At 36.0% G+C, this 20,995-nt stretch overlaps 1 protein-coding gene across 1 annotated transcript; it reads right to left on the bottom strand.

Moving 5' to 3' along the window:
• Positions 1-6,773: 6,773 nt before the first annotated feature.
• Positions 6,774-17,163, bottom strand: LOC129257256 (uncharacterized). The gene is made up of 3 exons (XM_054895538.2): positions 16,808-17,163; positions 11,031-11,923; positions 6,774-10,631 (listed from the first exon to the last, which is right to left on the bottom strand). Exons 2-3 carry the CDS (start codon positions 11,732-11,734, stop codon positions 10,376-10,378), a joined length of 960 nt encoding a protein of 319 aa, XP_054751513.2. The 5' UTR covers positions 11,735-11,923; positions 16,808-17,163; the 3' UTR covers positions 6,774-10,375.
• Positions 17,164-20,995: the final 3,832 nt, after the last annotated feature.

The following is a 20,995-nucleotide window of genomic DNA, read 5'->3' as shown; positions in this document are numbered from 1 at the left end:
AAGAGCAGACATATTTCACCAATCCACTAACGCGAACGTAAGCACAGACAGGAAATGTTTTATATTAGGACCCTAAAATGGGGCTATCACTTTATGCAGTCATGAAAAAGAAGCATATGTCACTACATAAAACAATAATAACCCGAAGTGCGAGGAAATATATTTGGTGTATAAAAACTTGAAAATGGGAGGTTTTAGTACAGCAGGATTATATATCTCGTTAAACAGACAATGCGAGCACCAGGAATGAAGACATAGGCCCTGAGCAAATTGTGTTTCATAAAGTTATGAAAAAAAATGTTTCCTATGTAATATAACATAACATAATTATAATATAATATAAAATTATAATTAACAATAATTTCTTCTTTCCAACAACGTTTCTCTTCCTTTCTCCCTCTTTTTCTCCTTTTCCCCCATGTTTTTTTTTTGCCAGCCGATGGGGGGGGGGGGGGGGGGGCACCCGAACAAAAAGTTGATTTGAATAAAAAAAGAAAATCCAACAAGCATTACACTGAAAATGTCATCAAAATCGGATGTAAAATAAGAAAGTTATGACATATTAAAATTTTGCTTAATTTCACAAAACAGTTATATGCACATCCTGGTGGGTATGCAAATGAGTAGACTGATGACGTCATCCACTCACTATTTCTTTTGTATTTTATTATATGAAATTGGGAATATTCTACTTTTTTCCTCATTGCCGAGTGAAACAGCGATTAATTCTTCGCTGAACATGTGGAATGAGCATTGATTAATACTATATGATTCAGTCAAGTTGGTCCTTATTGTCAAATCTATAAAAAATGAAATATTGTATAATTCAAACAATAAAAAACAAAAGAAATAGTAAGGGACATCATCGACTGTCTCATTTGAGTTGTACATATCACTGTTTTGTGAAAAATAAGCAAAACTTTAAAATGTCATAACTTTCTTATTTTACATCCGATTTTGATGAAATTTTCAGTGTTTTGCTAGTTTGACTTTTCTCTATTTATTCAAATCAACATTTTTCTGGGGTGGACTTGACCTTTAAGCAAAACAAATTTGATTTTGATGAAATTTTCAGTGTTATGCTTGTTTGATTATTCGTTTAATTCAAACCAACTTTTTGTTTGGGTGGACTTGTCCTTTAGAGGTAGGATTTCATGGCAGTGAATTTACTTTGATCAGGTTTTTACACTGATGGTGGCCAGTTATACAGCAAGTGAGAAAGGACAATATGATATCTAGTCATAGCTCAGATGGCTATTTAATTAGAACACCAGTAGTGATAATCTACTGGTACTTGGAATTGGAGATTTGTTCCAAGGGGGACTCAACTACCAACAAGTGGAATGCCTCTGGCCGTCTCACCTGCATCACGCGATTCAATATAGCAGCAGTGCTGATTTTGAAAACTACTATAACTCGCACAAGATGTTCAGTGATACTTGGTTACTCTTATTTCCACGTTTTATGAACTAGACCAATACACTTATAGAGATATGATGGCAATTCAACAAATACCCCCAACGTGGCCAAAGTTCTTTGACCTTACATGACCTTTGACCTTGATCATGTGACCTGAAACTCGCACAGGATATTCAGTGATACTTTATTACTATTATGTCCAAGTTTTATGAACTAGACCAACACACTTTCAAATTTATGGCTGTAATTCAACAAATACCCCAATTTGGCCAAAGTTCATTGACCCTAAATGACCTTTGACCTTGATCATGTGACCTGAAACTCGCACAGGATGTTCAGTGATACTTGATTACTATTATGTCCAAGTTTTATGAACTAGACCAACACACTTTCAAATTTATGGCTGTAATTCAACAAATACCCCAATTCGGCCAAAGTTCATTGACCCTAAATGACCTTTGACCTTGGTCATGTGATGTGAAACTCATGCAGGATGTTCAGTGATACTTGATTAACCTTATGTATGAGTTTCATGAACTAGGTCCATACATTTTCTAAGTTATGATGACATTTCAAAAACTTAACCTTAGGTTAAGATTTTGATGTTGATTCCCCCAACATGGTCTAAGTTCATTGACCCTAAATGACCTTTGACCTTGGTCATGTGACATGAAACTCAGGCAGGATGTTCAGTAATACTTGATTAACCTTATGGCCAAGTTTCATGAACTAGGTCCATATACTTTCTAAGTTATGCTGTCATTTCAAAAACTTAACCTCAGGTTAAGATTTGGTGTTGACGCCGCCGCCGCCGCCGTCGGAAAAGCGGCGCCTATAGTCTCACTCTGCTATGCAGGTGAGACAAAAATGATTGTTTTAATTTAATTCAGTGTTTGTACATGTATGGTGGATAGTGAAGCCTTTACTGTGGTTCACTACTTGTCTTTCCCATATACTCTTTACTATTTTTTAATGTGATTTCTCTGTCAGGCTCTTGTTGGGCTTTAATTGCTATGTCAGGAAATAAAGTTTTTACACATAGATTATATAGATAGACAGGAAACAAAATATGGAAACAAAACAGTGACTTACTTCGGCTGTAGCGCAACTCCCACTTCCCTAGTTCATCCAAACTTAAAGGTCAAGTCCACCCCCGAAAAATGTTGATTTGAATAAATAGAGAAAAATCAAACTAGCATAACACTGAAAGTTTCATCAAAATCGGATATAAAATATGACATTTTAAAGTTTCGCTTATTTTTCACAAAACAGTGATACAGTGGCATGCAAATCAGACAGTCGATGATGTCCCCCACTCACTATTTCTTTTGTTTATTATTTGAATTAGAGTCATTAGACAATATTTCATTTTTTACAGATTTGACAATACAGACCAACTTAACTGAACCCTGCTAATCCCACATGCTCAGGGAGAAATTAATCGTTGTTTCACTTGACAATGAGAAATTTAGAACATAATATATTTCATATAATAAAATACAATAGAAATAGTGAGTGGATGATGCCATCAGTCTCCTCATTTGCTAGACCAAAAGCTTCAGTCTCTGTATTTTGGTTGTTCCGCTGAACTTCGTTGGCTCCACTCACCAACATGAATGGGGATGATAGTAAAATGTCAGAAATTGTTAAATAAATCCCCAGAAACGACGGTTATTCCCGTCTACTCATTTGCATACCGATCAAGATGTACGTATAACTATTTTGTGAAATTAAACGAAACTTTAAAATGTCATAACTTTCTTATTTTTATACATCCGATTTTGATAAAATTTCAAGTGTTACGATTGTTGGATTTTTCTTTTTATTCAAATTAGTTTTTTGTTGGGCTGGACTTGTCCTTTAATACGTATACATATGGCCACCGAGTCCCTGTACAGATCGAGTTATACTTCTGTCTCTGTAATTGGTGAGTGGATCGGCCAGCGCAACGCAGTTCACCGGAACAACCAATATATCAGAGACCATAGTGATGCTTGTAAACCTAATTTTGTAGCCTATTTAATATTATGTTTATTATTTTCATATTCATAAGCTTTTGATTGGAATCCCGTAGAGGGGGTACAAGATTTATTTTCACTTTTGGGTCCGATCTGGGTCTTGATTTAAATTGATGCTTGTCCTAGATGTTCGCTTTTGCTGGATTATGATAGTTTCTTCACCCAAATTAGCATAGTTGTGTTTTGTGGTGGCAGCAGTGGGATGAAATATCATGATTTCTGTCCGAACTTTTTTGACCATGTTGACAGTCCCGTTTGTTATTCTAATAAAATTAATACTACTAAGATAGGTCAATAGTCCTCGTTATATTCATTTGCTTGAAGTTAATTTGAAAATATGATACCCCCGCACATTTATAGAGAGATGCTTGCTTGGCGATCGAGAATAAAGACGATTTTCCGACGCGGTATTTGATGCAGCGCACATCCCGTGCATCCCGGCATCCTGGGCGTGCTAGAGAGAGCGCGAGCGGCGTCGTCGGACTCGGAGGCAAAAACGTGCTAACAGGTTGCCACTGCACTAAATGTAGAAATACTGGTAAGAGTGCCAGTGCAGTGGTAGTATAATACAACGTCTCTACGTGTCACGGTCTGTATGCCGTAGAGGCGTAGTAATATTTCGATAGGGATATTGTTCTGATCTGAGAGAGTAAAGATAAATGATGAAACTCACCTTCTTTAGGATCTGTTTCAACCAGTGTAGCCGCTCGGGAGAGAACATCAAGTGGTGTCTCCATGATTGAGAATTTGCTCTCGCAGCACGTATTAAACACGGACAGAAAATGTAGACTGCTGTCTGCTTGCCTGAGAAGTAAACAAAGGCAGAATATGAAGAACAACTATATGATGCTACACTGACTTAAAAGAAATACTGGACAATAATCTTATAGAACGTCTTTGCTCAGTTAAGAAGTTGTTTCAGTGAATGATCTTTCCAAACTCACTTTACACAATGGGCTTGTAATTTTTGGCAGCGACAAACAATCGCCAGTTCGCAACGGGGATCAAACAAGTTGATAGAAAATATGCCAGGAATGAAGGAATGTGTATTGAGTAGGGCCATACCATTCATAAATAGGGATATTCTTGGTAAGCCGGGTATGCTACGGTATTTCATGGGTCTATTTTTATCCAGATATTCCCATAAAAAGAACGTTTTGAATAAAAATTATGGCCTAAAAACGAGATTTTCTCCCTTAAAGTAATCGAATAAAATAAAATATTAACATGAAATGTACAACCAACCCTGTTAAAAAATGCATGTTTCGGAATTTCATGGGTATTGAACTACCTGAAAACAGAAAAAAGACGACCTCCAACCCTCGCCACCGAATCTTCACAACCTGTTAAAAATCGATGGATCCCTTTTCACTCAGGAATTTCCAAAGGTGCGACTAGTACTGCGTGCAATATTAAATACGTAGCCCCCCCCCCCTCTACCTCTAAATATTTATGCATAATTTCCATAATGTTATTTCTTTAAATTCTTTCCCCTTGTACCATCAAAAGGGAAAGAGAAGAAGATAATCCCCCATGCACTGTAGCGGTAGTGGTTGATATGATGACTGTTACTCGGTCAAACTATGACAAAATGATACCTGAATTACAGAAAACGGTCAAGAAATAACAGAGTTCTGTTTGTTTGAAATAAGGCTTGAATTGCAATGATTTCATAAAGTGAAGAGATTTTACAGGATAGCTTTTAGACTTACTCGACAGGCGCGTAGCCAGGGGGGGGGGGGACGGTGGGGCCGGCGTTCGCCCACCCCCCCCCCCCGACGCCCCAAAAGAAAAAGAAAAAAGAAAGGGGACTGCAAAGGGAGAAAAAGAAAAAAAGGGCATAGCTTTGTTTTTCTTTTTTTTGTCAAAAGAATAAAAACCTAAACTCTCATACAAAATTTTGCTTCCACGCTCCGTGCGGGAAAATATCTAAAATGCCTTTCCCTTTTGTTTCCCACACGTTTTCTCCTCACCGGTCATAGGACTCGTATATTCTTGCCAAATATCATAGAGTATACACGAATATGAAAAAATATATTTTTGTTTAATCACATTCATTTGACACAAAATTTCGGCTCTTCTGTTCGGAGCGGGTAAACACTATTGTCACTCTCCAAGTCCCCAATGCTATTTCTTCCACTTTTCAGCAAGCAATTTTTTGCAAAGTATCTGCTCAAAGGGGAGACATTCCCATGCTAAATGAAAAAGATTTTACGACGAAACTTAAACTTTATTCTATATTGCTGCGTATCCACCTCCCGTTTCGTTTTGCACCATTTATCTGAAATTTCTTAATCATACAAAAGGAAGCGCTTATATATTTAATTCTAGCAAGCTAGCTAAATATTGATGATATTCTAACCTGAAAAAGGAACACTGAATTCAAGAAGATAAGTGTAAGTCTACCACTAAACAAAAATGCGATCACGAATTGCGAGATTTTTTTTTAAAGGGCATGATTCTTTGTAGCGTTTGAATTCATAAAGCGGAACTATAGGCCTCCCCCCCCCCCCCTCTCTCTCTCTCTATATATATATATCTTATTACCCATCTCTCTACCAACCCAATCTAACAGTTCAGTGGTAGAAGCATTTATTAAAACAAACTCTCGTTCCTTATTGATCTGTAAATCTAAGGAATTTTTTTTTCTTCAAAAATCTAAATTAAAGGGCAAATCCATCCTCCCAAAAAGTGGATTTGAATAAAAAGAGAAAACTCAAACAAGCATAATACTGAAGATTCCATAAAAATCAGATGTAAAATTAGAAAGTTACAAAGTTTCGCAATTTTTAACAAAACAGATATCAGCACAATACAATATGCAAACAATTTTATGAGGAAAAACTTAATATATTTCATCAGATTTCCTATAATAAAATAAAAGAGTGATTTTGTGATGTCACCAGTTCCCTCATTTGCATACCAACCTGGATGTGCATTTAACTATAATTATACGAAATTAAGGGAAAATTTCAAAAGGTCATAACTTTTTAATTTTGCATCCGATTTTGATGAAATTTTTAGCGCTATGCTAGGTTGATTCCTTTCTTATCAGTCAAATCTACGTTTTGCGGGGTGGACTTGCCCTTTAATGATATATCAAATTCCAAAATATCATCAATATTTTTTTGTCAAATTCTTTGCTCTTGGTCTACTGTTCGACATTTCCTTATATACCCCGATTTCTACTTCTTGCATACTTTCTCACTCAGAAAGCAATATATCTCCCCTACACCTCCTTCTTCCTCATATAAACATTTTCACCCCCCCCCCCCTACCAAAAATTAATGATACAAAGGTTGATCCATGCACTGTATATCTTAAACGATTATAACATTACATTTTACTGACTTTTTATTTATTTTTAATGCATCTCTATGTTACAAAATTGCACAAAAATATGCTCTTAAAGATTCCTATCTACAGTATACATGTACATCTACATCAATGGAAAGAATGAAACAGTGTTAAGGTTCACATTATGCAGCAGACATTATATTTGAATTGATACACATTAACAAAAAAAAGAATAGAGACTCACCGTTCAACGGTTTCACATTAGCAATTCTTTGAAGTGAAAATGCTGACAATGCCATGAAAGCTGCGGGATTGTATAGACATATCATTTTGACCTAAAAATTAGTACTTAATTACCAAAGAGATACATTTTCATTAATGTACCATTATTCAGAAACATTTTGATAGAAAAAAATTGTTTATTACATTAAACAAATAAAAAGTATTAGTAGTGTTCTATCAAGATATGAAATTGTTAAAAATCATTATTTGATTTGTTTGCAAGAAAACTTTGCAAATTCTGTGTAAAATAAACACATCGATAATTATAATACAGGTTACACAAAACATCTTATCTCTATCGCTCCAATTACTAAAGCTGGGCAAGGAAAAAACATAAATGTTCCATTTGTATAGCACAGCTACTACAATTACATATACTCGACTGCACTTGATACTTGGTATCATGTTATTGCCCCGGCTGCAGCTGAGCCACCGTATAGGCGCTAAAGCATTCAAGGAATAAATCCTACCGGGTACCTACAGTATTCACCTCACCTGGGTCGAGTGCAGCACAATGTGGGTAAATTTCTTGCTGAATTAGGAAAACATGCCATGGCTGGGATTCGAACCCACGTCCCTCTGATTGAAAGACGATTGTCGTAACCACTAGACCACGACGCCCGACACATTAATAAACAATTGGTCAAAATAACCAATATTCACCAACAAATTGGTTATTATGACGAATCCTTTAAAGAGCATACATGTAAATATAAAAAGAATTGAAATTCACCTTCCAGTCTCACTTTCTGTCCCCTCCACCTCTCTTTCTTACCCTGTCTTCCTGCAAATGACATATAAATTTGAAATAATATCCCAGGGGACTGTTTCAAGAGACACTTCTACATGTTTTTAAATTATGTTACACACGATTAGTAACTGTCCTTCTCCTATAAGAGATATCCCATATTGCTCATGCTTTCACTTTGTGTAAATGAATATCTTCTTATGGGGCAATCACATTTCCCACGCAGTGGCCGTACGGCCCGTTCTAACATTTTTGCACTAGCTACATGTAGATAAATAACACAGATATTTTCGACTCGCCATGAGGGCACCGCAGGGTAAATGTGACTATAACATCACCTGTTTGAGAGGTCCATTTCATAAAAACCTACAATTACAGTAACTTTAACATTATGGCAATTGCCATGGAAACCTTGATTGGTTGCCAAGTACTGTTACCATGGTAGTTATGAGGTGAAAATCACCATTATTTTGGTAACTCTTCATCAAATGCACCCTGATTTCAACAAATAATAAACTTAGTATTTAGATGTTAGTTAACCCAGATTGGATCTCACCATGGCCGTGGGAAGTGGGGGTGGTACCCCCAAGATTTTCCAGGGGGGGTGCTGCGTGCATTATTTTCCAAAGGCAATACCCCCTGGAATTCTGGTAGGTGTGTCAAAGTGCATGAACATAACCCAAAGGGCTAACATTTTTTAATGACCCCCCCTTGTTTTGTTTTTTGCTGGTCAAATTTCTTGGGACCCAAAATAACTTCATCTGTAGTGAAACTTTTTTTCTTTTTGCTTATCAAATTTCACCTAATTTCAACTTCATGCAGAAATTGAAACAGCTTTTTTTTTACACTTTACGCGCTGATGTGGCAATCTTGCACATTCGTACAATTAAATTCAACAATTGTAATAATTAGTTTTCTTCCCTAACAAATTAGATAGGCTAATAAAAGGCAGTAGTTCTTGGATAACATTTACATAAGTATAATTGGTGCAATATGGATATCTTGAATTAAAGAAAATAACATGAAAACAATTGTCATTATTATCCCCCAAAAATTAATTCAGCGTGCAAAGAATTAAAACACCATGTACAAAATAACGAAATATTTATGATAGTAAAACAAAAATGGCTAAACTAATACATATCTGAAATCAGAATAATTATCCCCTGTTAGGATAGGATCGTATGTTGGTACTGTATTTTCACCTGCATTCTTTAAATGTTTTTTTTTTCTTCTTAGATCTGAACTTTCAAGTAGAGAAATTCAATTATCTTTCATTGCCCTCAAAATTTCATGGAGAATGAATTCAAATTTCTAATAGGAGTTCTGAATATCTGCTAATCACACTAGCAGAACATCACATTGTCCAAACATACATTAATTGGACATGGTTAAAATAAATATTTGCAATTGCATAAGTTATCAGAGATAATATTCATGTACTGTACATATATAATAAATATGTGTTTTATTAAATCTCTTAATTTAAAAAAAAAGGTATTTTCAGAATTGCAGATATTCATAAGTTAGGACTTCAAATAACTTGTTCCCTTTTCCTCAATCATTTAGACATGTAGACACATCCTTGATTTTCAACTTCTCTTCAGATTGCTCTGGGATAATTTTCCTTTGAAATACTTATAAAGACACAATATGAAATTGAAACATAGAACAGCCTCAAGCATCAATTCAGCAGCATCAAGGTAGAAAAAAAGACATCTTAGTACTACAAGCGGAAATAATAAATCTAAAAAAAGGAAGATGACATTAAAAAATCATAACAGAGTAACATATATATCATACTGTATATAGATGTGTTTAAAAAAAACATTATTACTCGTATCTAACCAATTATCACATAAGATAGCCATGCGTATCTTCCAATGCGACATACAAGAGGACAAGTCCATCCCAACAAAAAGGTTGATTTAAAATTATCATCGTTATGCTTGTTTGGTTTTTCTCTTTTTACTCAATCTACTTTTGGTATCAGGGGTGGTCTTTCCCTTTACCTGGGGTATTTATTAAACGATATAGAATTGTCTTGGATAGATGAGTATGAGTGTAGAAGAACAGTTACGATTTGAAGTATATTTAAGAAATAAACAGGTTTTCCCCATCCTATGTTATGATCACATTATGAGAATACCAATGTTGTATCGTTATGAATTTTATCACTTACACGTAAGTTGCATACTTATTTATTAGGGTCATATTTGAAAAAGGGGCTCTAGCTGTAGTATAAGCATACAAAGAGAATATAATCATTAAAATTTGACCATGCAAATAAGACAATTTTTTTCCAAAAAAATCATGTTCAGAAAAGACTCAATGATGGAAGCCAATTTTTAGCCCTTGGAATGGAGTACATGCTATTTTCACTCATATCAGTTGTTTGGTAGAAATAAATAAACAACAGTTATTAACAATCTTGAAGTAATGGTCTAAATTGTATGGTGAGAAGTATAAATACATTGATGGATTATAACTTTCATTCTTCTGACATGTCAGTTATAATTTTCATTAAAGTTTCAGTTTCTTTAGCATGAAATTTCATCATGAAATAGTTCATTACAGCTGCTGACAAGCAATGCCAAACACACTTTGCCTGCTACCTATCTTCAGCAATTGCCTCATCATACGTTGGTAATTCAACAACTATAGCTGGCGCTAGTAATATTTGTTCTTCAGGTGGTATAGGGTGGCTTTGAGCACCCCCACTGTCATCAAGGTGTTGCTGCTGACGTTGGACGCATTCCTCGCACATGTGGCTTGAGACGGGGGCAGTCGATGATGAGGCAAGGTTGGTTGATGATGACGATGCTAATGGGTTGTCGTGGATGTCCGTCTGGCTCACTTTATAGTACCTGTCCAAAAAAAACAGGATAACAAACAAATATTTGATAAAGATATCGCAGCTTGGTCATGGAAATGTTGAGCTCTCTTCTTTTTTTGGATATAGAAGCTTGGTTACCCTGACAAAGTGCTCTAAATCTACTGTTTAATCATCAACAAAAATTAATTCTTCATCTTTGGGTATACTGCCTAATGCCCCAAAGTGGGAGCCAACCGGGCAGGAAGTGCGCAGATTTTGATGGCACGGAGAAAGAAGGTGCCATTTAGTCTTTGCTTTGTTTTGTTAAATAATTTACATTTGCATAAGTAATAATAAATATTAAAGAAATATAGCTCCTACATGTACACATAAGATTTTTGTTTTCAAGCAAAAGGCCTACATGATATTATTAAATGAAGATTGAACATACTGAAAACTGGCAGAGCCACCGGCAGCACCTTGTACATCTCCTAACATGTGATCAGCCCCAATGTCCTCCCGTCGTAAAATCTCTGCGGTCTCGTACAATGGCGGTGGAAGGTGACTTAAGAAATCTCCTGACAAGCTACACGATGGTGAAAGTGAATGTAACATTAATGTTTCATGAATATTGATGGAAGAGTTTGCAATGGATGCTGTTGCACCATCCCCATCATGAGGTTGCAACCCCTGGATATTGGCACGATCTCTGGTTGAATTCCGACGTCGGCTTGATCGCGAGTAACTCGATACTCGTTCCCTGATCCCATGAAGACCACCCACTCTCCCGCAAGAGTCTGTTGTAAGAAGACAAAGTACCATGGAAGAACTTCCAAGAAGAACTCCAATTACACTGATCGTTGCTCCGGCGATGTACTCCTTTGTGTTCACACAAATGACAAGTCCAGCAAATAGAAGTAATGTGGCAAAGATAAGTAGGAGTCCTATACGGTTACGCCTCTTCCGATATCTACTCCTGAGTTGACGTTCTTCAGCAGTCAGCTGAGGATTTCGTTGGAGGGTTCCTCGAACACCAACATTGCTAACACCACTTAGGCCACCTACACTACCGGAAGTCAATGATATATTAAGTTGATTTGTGGAATGAACGATAGCCTGCTCCCGTTCAGAATCTTGGAGACCGACTGGCAACATGGTATGATTCTTAGCTGGTTATCTTGAGGTTCAACGACCTCGATAACGATACTTGTCCAGTGACGCTGGATGTGAAAGCCACATTTCGTAATTTTCATTCATCTCTGATTAACATTTCACGCTTAGAGCCCACAGTATTTTATGAAGTCTTTAATACAAAATTACACCAAGCCGTAGCCACAGTCCTCTCTGAAATAAAAGAAGTAAAAAATAACATTAATCAATCAACTATCAAAGCAACATTTTTTTTATTCGGGGGGAATCATCCATGTTGAGATAACTTTTTTTTTAAATCAAAACCATCAATTTACTTTGGACTAAGTTTGAAGTTTATCTGTCAAATTGAGAAAATGAAAACGGGATAGACAATCTTGGTTGTGGAAACATAATGCCTCTAACAACCACCTACGGTGGGCAGAAGCATAAAAATAAATTTGCATGAAAATAGGTTTTTTAAAGAAAGTTATGTCAAAATATAGGCCTGCTTATATGGTTGGACCTACTGCACTCCTTAAATTTTAAAGCACCATACATGTACCTGTCGAAATACAGTAGTTTGGAAAAGAAATCAGTTTTACCAAATTTTTTCTCGCATGTTCAGAAAATGTGGCACATAAAGATTTCTTTCTCAGATCTACCACTCGCATCTACACACTATATGCACTATGCAGAACATCAGTGAACAGCGATTTTCGTTGTGCTCAATTTCATTTTTTTTCTCTCTAACTTTTTAGACCCCAAATGAAATCTCATTTTATGAATCATATTTTGTTAAAAAAAACTTTCAGAAAAAAATATAAGAATTAAACTCCCCAAGTTATAATATATATTTTTAATGATTCTTTGTAATAAATTTCAGTACTTGGGTCTAGTCATGCTTCACTGGTGCACAGTGGATGAATGAGTCATAGTATAAAAAATCTAGAATCATAGACAAATGCATGTAAGGCTTGCGTATCATTGCAGTTTCAGGTGCATGATTTGTGAATAGACTACAGCTAAACCCTGTTTTTGATTTGTGTATTCTTAATATTCTAAATATTCTAAATTATCAAATCATCTCAGCACAGTTTCTCTTAAAAAAAACTCCTCCAAACAGGCAGATTTCAGTTGTTCAGCTTGAGTTGTGCATTGAAGTAGGATTAGGATGAATCTATTGTCATCATATTTCCTTACACCATAACCCAGTTACCTTCTCTTAAAATTGATCGGTATATCTTGCACTTTGTTGATGAGTCGCTTTGTAGAGATCACTGAGTCAACTAAGTGAGATATGCAGCTTTCTTTAGCTCTACATGTATGACCTACATCACATTTGGATAGATTCCCCTTTTGTAGACTGAAAATTCAAATTCCACTGTTTCAGAGTTGTTGTTTTTTCAGATTTTTCTTAGTTCTCCTCCTACACAGCTAGAAGTGTCCCACAGGACTCGTTACAGGGTGGTTCGCGCGAAGCTTAATTATATAGCGTTTTGGCCTTGGGGAAATGTAGACAGATAAATAAGTCTATTTCTGTCAAGGATATGCTCCGCCGAGACTTCGTTTGGGACAAAAAAAATCAGAAAATATTAAAAACTCCTCCGAAACAGTGTCAGTCTAGGGAAAATAGTAAGCTGCTGCACCCTCTTTGATAACTGCTTAAATCCCACTTTTGATGAGGAAAAAAGTTACTTCTTACAAATATAATCATCACAGCAGTTTCTCAAAATATGAGATGTAAAATACAAACTTTTGATTCCAAAAAGACAAGGTTTGCTTCGTCGTCATGTTTCTATGCACAGCTAGAACGTGCCAGCCGATTGTTATCATTATGGCATGAGTACTATCAGTAACACCAGTGCGGTGTATATGGAAGGTTTATTTCCAATCAATTGGTCCAATGCCAATTCGTCCAATTCCCAACTCGTCAACTATTATTTGGTCCACCATCAATTCATCCACTATTCACATGATCTAATCATGGAGCTACTAAGTAGTTCCATGGTTAGTAGCTCCATGGTCTTCTCTAATTGCCATTTCGTCCACTCACCATTTCATCTAATTGCCACTTGGTCTTATAGCCATTTAGTCCATATACCATTTGGTCTAATTGGACCAAGTGTTATTGGGCAAAATGAATGAAAAGATAATGGGTAGTACACCAGCTGGTTATAAGACGATATGGTCAAAGACAATCTGATGATTAGATAAAGTGATCATTTGACCAAATGTCTGAGGTCCACTGACATAGACCTAATGGCCAACATATAAACTACATTGTACCAGTCCATGGACTAGTCAAAAATTTGAATTTTGATAAATATAATGCCGATGATGGTTGACCATGGGCCTTGTTGACAGTATACAAATAGGCCTAAATGTACATGTAAGCCCTAGAGGAATATTGACAATATAATTATAAAACACAATGCACGCCAGGCAAAAAAAGCATGTGAAGTCATAAACTCATTATCTACATGGTCATGATGGTGCCACCATGGAGGTTAAAAGGATGGAGTCATAACAGAATGCAAATTAATTCATATAGCTTCAAATTTCTCAAGAAGAATTCACAGGTGCAGGTGGCGACCTGCGCTGCCGCCAGTTTCATGGGAAAACTAAAAAGTGATTTGTGTTGGAAATAGATAATTGGGAATATTACCAGTTTTATACGGTCACAAATTATGGATATTAAACACATGATGAAATATAGCCTCATATTTGATGGATGAAATCGTTGTAAAATATATTGGATGAAAATGTAAAAAACCCTTAATTTTTTACAAGGATTTTAACTTTTTAAATCAGAATTATACATTTCCACACTTCCACTTTACGAAGAAAGTAAGATTAGTTTTAGGGAATATATTATTTGTGGTGTTATAACTGTTTCATACTTTGCAGCCACATGTGACCAGTAGAGTTATTTCAAATGATATTTCAATAGATATTGCAACATTTTTTTGCTTTCCCCCTTAAAAGATAGCAATATGCCTGCTCATATTAATATCAGATAACAGGCAGCAAAAAGTAATTATCATTACATAATATGTACATAACACATATATAAGGTTACATAAGGTTTAATTCTGGACGCAGGATCTTCCATTCCTCAATGTCCAGCTCCTGGTGATAAACAGTGACGTCAGGGCTGAGTGACGTCTGAAGAATTGGCATGGTCCAGGGGAAGAACCTTCTAATCAAATTTGAATTCTGCATTACGCCACCAAAAATCAATCCTCTTTTCAAATTGTAATACATCCTTAGACTCTACAAGCTCGGGAAGACTATTCCATATTAAAGTTGCAGATTCTCAATGTAAAAAAGTTCTTCCGTGTATTCTTATATTAGCTCTAATCTTGAAAAGCTTGTGTGCATGACCCCTTGTACTGGCGAGAGAATTAAGTTGCAGACATAATTTACAAAAGCATATTTCCTATTGTATCTGGCCAGTTAGACAGTTTCTGGGGATTTATTTAACAATTTCTGACATTGTACTATCATCTGTATTGGTGCGTGGAGCCAACGTACATGTAGTTCAGCGGAAAAACCAAAATAACAGAGACTGAAGCTTTTTGGTCTACTTGTTCCACTGTCCAAACTACTTTGGCTCTACTGGCGAGTTCCCCCAAGTCTGCGCAGTCCCCCTTGTTTGCGCATACACGTATCTGCTCGATTCTAGTAAAAGATACGCAACGAACACAAATCTTTACACATGCAATACATAGACAGATATTCATTAAAAAATTTAACTCATATTGGTGGGAAAATAATTAATTTTGGGCATGTGACAGCCTCAAAATGCAGCCTTTCAGACCAAAGTCCCAGAATTGCGTGCAAAGTGAATGGGTGGGCAGATATATGGGGCACCATTTTTTGTTCAATCTGAAAATGACTGCCCAAGGTTTTTTCCAAATAGATCTAGATCTATAATGGTGGTCCCCAAGTCTGCGCACTTAACGATTTGAGTTAAGATTTAAGATGATTTCCTTTTTATTTCACAAATTCTTTCAGTTGATAATTTTCCTTATAATGTTATATTATTATGAGTAAGTAAACCAAAAATCTCTTAAAAATTAGAAAGAAATACATTACATGATTTTCTTGGAAAAAATATCAGGCAGTCATTTCCAGATTGAACACAAAAATGGTACCCCATGTCTGCGCACCCATTCACTTTGCACGCAATTCTGGAATTTCGATGAAAAAGGCTGCTTTTTTAGGCCGTCACATGAAATGCCCAAAATTCATTATTTTTCTGTCATTTTGAGTCAGAATTTTAAGTCAGAATTTTAAATTTAATGAATATCTTTCTATGTATTGCATGTGTAAAGTCTGTGGTCGTCGCATATCTTCTTTTACTAGAATCGCGCAGATACGCGTGTGTGTAGACAAGGGGGACTGCACAGACTTGGGGGAACCTGCCATAAATCATGATATATTTCTTTCAAATTTTTATGAGATATTTGGCACACTTACTCATAATGATATACGGAACAGTCGTTATCAACTGAAAGATTTTGTGAAATATATTTAGGTCTAATCCAAGTAGAAATTCATGTTAGATCTGGATCTTTAAATAACTCAAACTGAGTTACGGTTTATATTGCGCAGAAAAGACCACCATCATTAAAATGTCAGAAATTGTTAAATAAATCCCCGGAAACGACGGTTATTCCTATCTAACGTTAGACCTATAGGCTATAATATATGACTAGATCTACAGATCTAGCTAGCCCCTACTAGTATAGGATCTAGATACCGGTACAGTAGTTAGTAATAGTAACTATTAAGCCTAGTCATGCTAGTTAAGTATAGAGTCGTAAGTAGAATGAGTAGCCTATTGAGTATTGTCATGAGTGAGCTCCAACGTGTGTTACTGTTTGATTGCCATACAATTACAAACGGCGCCTGTCTACTCTCACTCAGTCTCAGACAATAATAGGCCACGCTTTTTTCGGGTCGTACAAACTACAATTCACTATCAAATTCAAAATGATATTCAAGTAGGCCTAACTCTATGTTTTGTTCATCATATTTGACCACCTTCTCCTCAGTTTACACAAGGATAAAAATTACGATTTTTCCACTCACCTACTGACACTGTTTGTAACTTGGTTTTCACACATCCTTGTATTCGTCATTGATGTGTTGGTGTGTTTACCATTTCGTAATCTCGTATCGTAGAGCGCATGCATGCGGTCGTAGTATACCGGTAGTAGTAGTACGGTACCGGTACTAGTATTACACTGAACCCCATTCAGAGATAGATGAAGCTGAATGAGCTTGATCAATATAGTATAGTACGGGAGTCTGGAATGTCACTTACGGCACATGGTACGCACACAAATACATTTAAATCCAATGCTTCCGAGTTCCGACCAATTAAGTGAGTCCGAATTTTGTCGCCAGATCATGAGAGGCAAGAGTCCCTGGCGGATCCAGGTGGGAGGGGGGGGGGGGGAAGCCGGCCCGTGCCCCCCCCCCCCCTTTTTAGAGGCACAATTACACACACAAAAAAATGTATGATCGAAATTTTTCGGTTTTGCCATGTTTGCCCTTCATGCCCTTGGCTGATTTTTTACTGAAACCATAGAGCTATGCTGAAACTATATACTAGGTAATGGTCACTGATAGATACTCTTAAAAACACCTGTCTCAGAAAATCTAGCTGTGACAAAAACTATGTCAATGATTGAGCCCCGGGGATTGAGCCGAATTTTGAGTAACACGGGTAGGTACGTAAACCAATTGCTTCAGACCATAACTCAAATAGAAATTATAATTTTCTGCATTCATATTTTTGTCACACATGAAGTTACAGTAAAAATCTCAAAAAATAGCGCAACTAGTGTTTTCAGACATTACTTTTGCAAGGCATGTATCAAGTTTCTCAACATAATCTATTATTGTCGATTGATTGATTGATACAAAATTAACGACACTATCAACACATGCGTGTCATATAAGTGTCGGACAGTTACTATAATACAGTACAAATTACCCTACTTTTCAAGGGAACAGGATTATAAATTAGTAATTATCAGTAATAAATTAATTCGTTAACTACTTCCCCAGGATAACTTCCCTACTCTTTACGAAAAGAGGAGTAGGTTTTTTAACGTGCAAATGGTGTGACTCTCCTTTACACTCCTTTACAATGTCTTCCCGTCGTTTAGCTGCATGGAAGAGTATTTTGTGATTCAAGTCTTGGTTGGTGTTGATGGAGTTTATTATTAGGATTTAGATCCCATGATGTTTGCCATTTATTTCTAATATAAGTATTAACCTTTGATTTTAGATCAGTGTAAGGTATCTGTATTTCTGTTATATCCAGATCTAAAGCTTCTTTAGCTATAACTTATCAGCTTTTTCATTACCTTGAATACCTATTATTGTCGAATTCGGTGGTCTATATATGGAACTTATACTATAATTGGAGGTTTGAGGGGATCTACAAATGATGATATAGGATTTGTATAGCGCACGTATCCACCTTGCTAGGTGCTCAAGGCGCCATATTACCGGTACCTCAGCTAAGCTAGTCTACCGATTCTGGTGCGCACAGCTTTTTGAGGAATTACTCGCCGGTACCCATATATACCGGTATCCATATACTAGTACCTCACCTGGGTCGAGTGCAGCACAGTGTGGATAAATTTCTTGCTGAAGGCAATGGCTAAGATTCGAACTCACGACCCTCTGTTTGAAAGGCGAGAGTCAGAACCAATAGACCACGAGGCACCCACATTCAAACCCGGGATTCAAACATTCAAAGTCATCATAATATACAGTGCGTATCAAAAAAAACGGGACAGTTTTGAAAAGTCTATAAAAAATTTGTTTCAAAATATTATATCTATATTTTGATGTTAATAGATGCTCTTAGATCTTATCTTTCAAATGCCATTTAAAAAAATAAATTTTGTTCATGCTTGAGCGAACACGGGATGTTTTTGTCAGGGGTTCAAAAAGAGGCTTGCGCCAAAATGGCAGAAATTAGAAATTTGATGATTAGACTTTTGGCTAATCAGCATACTTTCTCTTAATCTTTTCATTATCTTTGCCATAATTTTCGAATTATGCTGTCAAATTTCATTTACAAATTTATTTATTTACCTGAATTATTTTGTTTTTCATTTAAACCTCTTTTACCTTTGAATTTTCCTTCATAAGTAAGATAAGAAGACCTTTCGTCAACCCAAGTAAGAAGATTTACATTATTAATTGGGAGAATTTGTAATGATTCAAATCCTTTTATTATGTGAAACAAATTATGTTATGATATCTTTAAAAAACATGAATCCATTTTCAAGAAGTTATTGAATCCTTCACCAAGTTTAATTATGTTCTTGACAGGACAAACAGGAAAGAACTCATGTCTTTCAATGGCATTGGTGTATTGACTATTGAGTCAATTTTGAAGGAGCAAGATATAGCAGATCGGGTAAAATGTATTGAAAAGTTGTGAAGTGAGCAAGCAAAAATTTCCACTTTTTTATTAAAATATCAAATTTTGTGATTTTGACATAATATTCAGAAAATTATATTATATTTCGTTTTTTTAATGTTTTCTGTTGTTTTTCTTTCCACTTTTTTTTGTCATGATTTTTTTTAATTGGTGGGGGGGGGAGCACCCCCGAGCCCCCACCCATCAGAATGCCACTGTTCAAAGGCACCATAACCTTTGTAGCACACAATGAAAGGATTTGGGGAAAAAAAACACGCTCTCCCATACTTCGGTTTAAAAAAAAATGTTCTTGCCTAAAGAAGGAATTTTCAAAGCTAAAGAGAACATATTAAAAAGGAACAACAACAGAAATATTCAAGTAAATAAGTAGATTTGGAAATGAATTTTGACCGGATAATTTGAAAATTATGGCAAAGATAATGAAAAGGTTAAGAGGAAGTCTGCTGATTAGCAAGAAGTCCGGCCATCATATTTATCATTTTATGCCATTTTGGCGCAAGCCTCCTTTTTAACCCCAGACAAAAACATTCCGTGTTCGCTCAAGCATGAACAAAACTATATTATGTTAATGTCATTTGAAGGATAAGACTTCAGAGCACCTATTGACACCAAAATATAGAAATCATAATTTAAAACAACAATTTTATAGACTTTTCAAATCTGTCCCGTTTTTTTTTATACGCACTGTAGTATCCCGTAATTAGTAACCATCTGGAATAAAATTATTGGAAATGTTTTTTTGACTGATTTGAGTAGGTGTGGGTGTCAACATTTACCAAAACAAAGTTAGGAGGAATACGGGTTGGGGAAAAGTGCTTTTTTTTCAAGGTCAAAGGTCAATGACCCTTTTAAATATACTGTATCATGCATCTCCCAGATAGGTTGGTGATCATGGTGTCAAAATGCACAGATTCTTACAAGAAGATCAAATAAAATTAAATCAAGCACCTACAATGCTCATTCACCCATGAAATTCAAGGTCAAAGCCTTTCAGAGGTCAATAACCTTTTATACATTATATACCATGGCCTACGGTAAATTGTATCTCTGAGATGAAAAGGCGCAGGTTGGTGATCTTGGTGTCAAAATGCAAAGGTTCTTACAGGAAGATCAAATAAAATAAAATTAAGTACCCATAATGCACATTAAACAATAACATTCCCAGGTCAAAGCCTTTCAGAGCTCAATGACCCTTTTTTACATTAGATACCATACTGTATATAATGGTATCTCTGAGATGATAAGGTACAGGCTGGTGATCATGGTGTCAAAATGTACAGATTCTTACAAGAAGATCAAATAAAATAAATTTAAGTACGTACAATGGACATTCACCAATAAATTTCAAGGTCAAGGCTCACGAACATGTTGTGTGCCCCTTTCACCTGAGAAGGACCCCATGACCCGTTTTATGTGTTAACGTGTGCCCCTTTGAAACAAGAAAACAATATTCTCATTTTTATATGTTACTACTAAGGAAGTAAAAAAAACTTGTAAGAATAATCCTACGAGCCTTAAGTTTCATGAGTCATGTGAGTGGGGTAGATAATCAGTGACGTACAGATGGGGTGGGGGTCTCTTGCCCCCTCCAAAAAAATAACCAAGAAAAAAGAGAAAAGGAAAAAAGGAAAGAGAAAATGGTGAAATATTATATTATTTCTGAATATTTTGTCAAAATCTATCACAAAATTGGATTTTCGTAATAAAAAATGTCAACAATTTTGTTCGCTTGCTTCGCTCGCAGCTTCTTATAGGATAAGCCCTACAACATATCCAGCCCCCTCAACATTTTCGGCTCATTACATCACTCT

This window comes from Lytechinus pictus, chromosome 3 (genome assembly GCF_037042905.1).
Source record: "Lytechinus pictus isolate F3 Inbred chromosome 3, Lp3.0, whole genome shotgun sequence".
Lineage (NCBI taxonomy): Eukaryota > Metazoa > Echinodermata > Echinoidea > Temnopleuroida > Toxopneustidae > Lytechinus > Lytechinus pictus.
This window is presented reverse-complemented; position numbering and strand designations above follow the sequence as displayed.